The sequence below is a fragment of the Epinephelus lanceolatus genome, chromosome 24, assembly GCF_041903045.1.
Source record: "Epinephelus lanceolatus isolate andai-2023 chromosome 24, ASM4190304v1, whole genome shotgun sequence".
Lineage (NCBI taxonomy): Eukaryota > Metazoa > Chordata > Actinopteri > Perciformes > Serranidae > Epinephelus > Epinephelus lanceolatus.
Window position 1 is genome coordinate 15,508,284 of NC_135757.1, and position 6,000 is coordinate 15,514,283.

General features: G+C 40.3%; 1 protein-coding gene across 7 annotated transcripts in view; it reads left to right on the top strand.

The window, feature by feature from the left end:
• Positions 1 to 5,480, top strand: part of atp11a (ATPase phospholipid transporting 11A) — a 52,233-nt gene extending 46,753 nt beyond the window's left edge. For 4 of the 7 annotated variants that reach the window (XM_033615966.2, XM_033615965.2, XM_033615967.2 and 1 more), the window contains one exon: positions 791 to 5,480. In XM_033615966.2, the coding sequence (XP_033471857.2) occupies positions 791 to 1,072 (282 nt within the window). In that variant the 3' untranslated portion in view covers positions 1,073 to 5,480. The remainder of the gene's footprint in view (positions 1 to 790) is intronic. The other 3 variants (XM_033615970.2, XM_033615971.2, XM_033615968.2) reach the window with 2 other exon arrangements.
• Positions 5,481 to 6,000: the final 520 nt, after the last annotated feature.

The following is a 6,000-nucleotide window of genomic DNA, read 5'->3' on the forward strand; positions in this document are numbered from 1 at the left end:
TTCAGCCTCGCTGCAGAGTTGGAAGACTTTACACACACTGGGGCTGAACATTCATGCATGTTTTTAAGTTATGTTTCCATTTGCATGTTTTGGTTTCATTCTGTTATGGTGTTGTATGGTGCTGCAGTATTTATTTCTTGTATATGTACTTCATTTGCTCGAGTTGTATCGCCTGTGTCTCCACAGGATGCACAGGATGCTTTCATCACAGCTGGCCAATTAGATTAAAGGCAATGCAATACTTTATTAATTAAATCATATAAATAATTGAATTGTCTGCTGAGGCAGATTTGTGTTTAGGCTCAGGTTACTGGCAGAGGAAAGTGTCTTGTTTGTTGCAGTAGATCATTTGGCCTTTGTCCCTGCAGCTGTAACCTCCTGATGCTCATGCATTAAAGGGGAAAACCGCCTAAATTAAGACATCCAGCATGTTGTTTTCATGGTCTAGGAAAGTTTAATTAATATTCATGAATATGAGCTACTCTGTCAAAGCCAGAAACCAGAGAAGTAAGTGTCAAACTTATGATGTCATAGAGTATAAAGTCTCATTCTGTATTGTGGGACTAAGATTTCCATTCACTGGAACTAAGGCTTAACCCAAACCATAGAAACTAGAAGACTAAAAGTACACAAATATATCCACAGTTTGATTTTTGGCCAGCTGGGATAGAAATGTCTCCTCCACCTTCTCTCTGAGAGCCCTCTACAGTACAGTAACCATCTTCTCTGTCGCTTTATATCTCCTCTCTCCCCCTCTGCCTCCTCTTCCTCCCTCTTTACACCCTCACAGAATGCTGATAAACTCTACAAGGGCCAGCTGTCCGAGTTCACCCCCCTGGCGTCTCTCCACGCCCCATCCAAGGCTGGCAGCCACCGGCGAGGCTCGGGCAACCAAAGGAACGCCCTGAACCCACGAAGGTCTGCACCCTTTACCAAGAAAATCATGTTCACGCGCTGGCAAAAAACGCCAGACTACAGCACCTTCACCCCTCTCCTCCGATTCGCCGATGGCTCCCGTCACACAAAGCGGGGACATGCCTACAGCGGGGCGGGGCCTGAGACCTCAGTTTAATTTATTTCTGTTGGGTGTTTTTCTAGTCTTATAATTCTGATATCAGATAGAACAGCATCAATAAACTGGTCCAGAAGCTGATCAGGTCACTGGAAAGTAAAGTTGCCCAAAAGTAACTGGTGTAGTTACGTTACTGGAGTCAAATAACTGACTATGTTGCTAATAGCAGGTAATCCAGCTGTAAGGGATTACAATGAAAGTGACCTTTACAACTGCTCCCAAGTCAGCAGCCAAGTACGGCACAAAGCACTATGGGACGGCTCTGGAAAGGACTCCATCCAAAGGGCCTCGCTCGCCGCCACAATGTGCAAAGGGCTCAGCGTATCGATGTCACAACAAACAAACAAACAAACAAGAATCAAGAGCTTTGATTTCTTAAATCACTGAAAATGTGTGCACTGGCCCTTTAAGGCTGCCCGCCTTCGACAGCTGGCAGCTGAAGTGTACTTGACGAGTGTACTTTTTAAAAAACGGTTATGATGTGTTGTGATTGTGCTGCTGCTGATGATGATGATGATGATGAGGACAGTAACAGTGCTTAAGCCAGCTCCAGCTTTCTCTGACCAAACATTTTCTTTTCTTCATTCCTACCATCTCTCTTTATCTCTCTCTCTGTCTGTCTGTCCTGCCTCTTTTCAGGTGTAACTGGTGTTGCCTGTGTGCAAACATATTATCCCGAAATACTCCCTAGGACTCTACAACATTGTAAGGAGGGGTGTAGTAGAGCAGTAAAGCCTAAGTGTTGGAGAGGTGGATCTGAGTCGGCCTTTTTCCTGATTCATAAGTCAGTGTATGTTATGTCCTAACGAAAGAAAGACCGACTTTAGCTGCACATCCAACACTTAAGCTTTCACCTGTAGGTAGTCTGGAGTAATTGAAACAGATGTGTGTGTGTGTGTATATGTGCTGATAGCTAGCAGTCATGTCACTGTGTATGTCGCATTTATCTCGGCAGGATCCCTGTCTTTCTTATTGTCTTTAAAGCACTTTAACTCTCAACCTTCTTCTTATATGTGTCTGTAACGCTATATACAGAGACTAATCTAAGTTTTTATGGCTTTGAAATGACAGAAATAGAACAAATGGCTACATGATGGCTTCCCAGCTGTTTCTCAATGCCTTAAATTACCTTGTAAATACCACCTTGTCCTCCACAGAGACCTTTTACCAAAGAAACAGAAAGACAATGTGACAACTGATGGATATAGTGTCGTGTTGGGGAAAGTGTGTGACCTGTACGTCAATGTACACACTCATGGTTCTGTAAAACACTTTAAATGAGAGTGGCCACCACAAAGAATATTACATTTAGTAAAAGCCATTAACCCTTTCACGCATGAATTATTCAATCAAGTAAGTATAATTAATGCATGAAATGGTTTTTAATATGGTGATAGAAAACTACAGTCTAAATCTGATGTTTGAAATGTGGGGTGCATGTCAGCTGTCGAGCTTTGGGGGCTAAATTGCATACTGTTTTACATTATTTATGTTTACTTTCCTTAAAAGATAGCACGTCCTTACTGAGATAATCACAACACAACAGAAGGATTCTATCAAGTGCCCCAAACTACTTGTCGCCTTAAATCGATATGCAGTTACTGGGAGATTCGATCAATTTGACATGCAGCCATTTGTTGATGAGAACACAGTGTGAAGTTGGAGATCTCAGCCTCTTAGCTTAGCTTAGCTTAGCTTAGCTTAGCTTAGCTTATCATAAAGACTGGAAGCAGGTCCACTTAGCAGCACCTCTATAGCTGGTAATTTCCCAAATGTCAAACTTTTTCCAGAGGTATGCATTGATAAGCTAGATGATACCCATTCATTTATTTTAGTATTTTAGTATTTTAGTCTAATGTGATTCTCTACCTTGAAAAGAGCCTTTGCAGTGCATTGAATTCTGTCTGCTTCATCTTTTATCCTCTCTCTTTCTTTTTAGCCGTCTCTCTCTTTCTCTCTTTCTTTTATTCTTTCTCTGGTGAAGTGGAAGTTTTCCTACCTCTGTGAGAGCCACCCGTGTGATCATCATCATCCTAACATGTCTCCCCTTCTGCATCTTCTTCATTCATCCATCCATCATTGTGAGACAGAGTAGAAATAATGTTTTTTACTCTACTTTTAGTACTTCTATGAACCAAAGCCTTGTTGCTGCTAGAGATACTTTTAGCTGCTTTAATATTAGGTGCCTTGTTGTAGTTTATTTGTCTCTGCTGAACTGTCTTTGCTCGCTTTATGGTAACTTTACACCTAATATTAGACTTTTGGATCGTGTGAAAGCACCGCAGATGATGTATGAACGGATTTGTGACTGAGAGAATGGATATGTGCGTGAAAAGGTGAATGTAAAAAATCAGTTTTACACAGGTTATCCTGTCCAAGGAACAAACACAGCACTAAAATATTACAAATGATGCACAATCAGTGAACAAATAATTACTTGTTGCACCAAAACATTCAAGTTATGTTTAATATCTGTTTTTTATTGTTTATAATCCAAATGTTTTATATATGTCCAAGAGGGCATCTGTCTCAACATGTTATTTTTATTGTTTTCTATTGCGTGCAATGTGTAAAATTCCCCTTTACCACATTACTGAGTGAAGGTCTCACTGAGCGGTCAGAGCACACTGGAAATATCTCAGTCTGATGTGATGTTAATCTTTACTTTAATAAGACCTCTGATCTATCAGTGTTACAAACTGGGATTTTTTTTTACTAATTATTCAGTGTATTTTTCCTTTTAATTTAACATCTCTGACTTCTCAGAATTCTGGTTTTCTATTTCAATGTTTATGTAAAAATAATGGTAAAGCAAAGGGGTTCTTATACTGTTGTGGTAAAATGCACAGAATTTCATCCTCCAATTTGAATATTAAAGGGTCATTTCACCCAAATTACAGAAGAAAAAAAGCACATTTTCTCACCTGTCGTGGTATCTGGCCTTGCAGATTGGAAATTGTTTCTACTAAAGAAGTGGTCCCTATGAAAACTTTCCACAGTAAAAGTCTGTGGATTATCCAGAGTAGCATGGATGCTGTTTTCAGGTGGAGACAGAAATCCCAGAGTGATAGCGCACAGCAAGAAAAACAAAACTAAAACAAAAGTATCTGCATGGATAGACAGCTCAAGTTGAAATATTGCCTTGGATGTAAATGACCCATTGCAACCAACCTGACCTCAGAGCACTAGCCATGTGGTAGTGGATGATGGAGTGCTGACCCAAGTCCAAAAGAGTTGGAACCTAGCCTGACCCGAGCATTAGAGAGTAGTAACCCAGCCTGATTCAAACCCAACAGGCATTCTGTTTTGTTAACGTCCAAACCCGACCTCAGCCCGAGAGTAGTAACCGAGTTGGACCCAGACCCATCAGACATTCTGTTTTTTAATGTCCAACCCTAGTCCTACACAGTTAAGGCAAGCACTGTCCTCCGATATTGCTTGAGACAAAATATGAAGGACCAAGTCAAGTAGGCCGAACCGAACATTATTTGTGAATATTTGTCCAAACCAGGCTTGGCCCATCAGGTCCCATCAAGCTCGGGTCAGGCATCCACACTCCAGTGGATATGTATTACAATTGTCTTGGTCTTGCGTTCAGAAGTCATGTATGATCCCTCCGTCACAATCGGGAATCTCTTATTGGACATTAAAGTTTCTACCTCTCTATTCACAAACAAATCCACTAAATCCTTTATCGTGAGATACAATAGGATCAGTTCTAATTATTGGACCGTGAACATAAATTACTGAATGAATGAATGAATCACAAGGAATACCCACTGTTACTGTAGTGCGTTTTTGTACGTCAGAGATCATGCTACCTTTTTTTACGTTCTGGAGACAGTATTTGATGTGTGTCTTATTTATGTAGAAGAGTACTGGAACAACCAAACTGAGTTGTGTGACAAAACAACACTGGACATGTATGTATGCATAGCTTTAATGCTTCAAAAAAGATTTCTGTGGTGTTAGCTCAGATACAGCCCTGCACTGAACCGTCTTGTCTGATGATTGACACTTTGCTGTAGAAACTTTCAAAGCCATTAATGGTGGATTTAAGGTCTTACTGTACCATTCGCTCCTGTCCTAACTGTCCTGATCTTTCAAGACCACCTAAACTGACAGCCTTCGAACAGAATGTTATCTTTCTCTTTTACGATGTATTGTTGTATAGTGTTCTCATAACCAACAGTATCTATAAATGACTGTATACTCAGATACAGTACATACAGTATATAAATGTAGTTATGTTAATTGATGTACAGTTTTGGGGTCTTTTTATATACAGTTTTTAACAGAGTCATATCAAGATTTACTTGTGGATTTTTGCCAACCTTTCTGTAGCTATCAATGGCAAACAAACTGTACATTTGCTTGAAAATAAAAGCCAGAAGTGGAAATATGACAACCTGAAATAATGTGGTTATTTGCAGCTGCACTTCATGCATCAGCCACAGGGCTGCAGTAGAGTATTTCTGAAGTGTCAGACCCTTTTGAGGCCTTTTAAAGATGTAAGTTGACAAAATTGACCGCACCTGGGGAGTTTCTAAATATCTGAAGCTGATAAGATACAACCAAAAGGATATTTCATGATACAAGTTCAGAGCATCTAACCAACCTTTTCCTTTATATGCTGCTCAATTTAAACTACCAGTTGTGTTGAAAATGACAGGAAATGTAAAAAAAAAAAAAAAGAAAGAAAGGGAGACAATTTTTAGATTTAATGTGTTCCCCAAAGTTGCTCCAGGGCTGCTGTCTGCACCATCTGAAGACGTCAACAAGATTAGGATGGAGGTTTTGGATCGATTGGATTCTCTTCATCCTTTTCACTTCTCATCTGCGCTGATCTCCACGTCCTCTCCTCCACAGCTGGCAGCCGATGAGACCTGCTAGTGTGTCTGACAAGGATGGAGAAATATCTAGGGCAA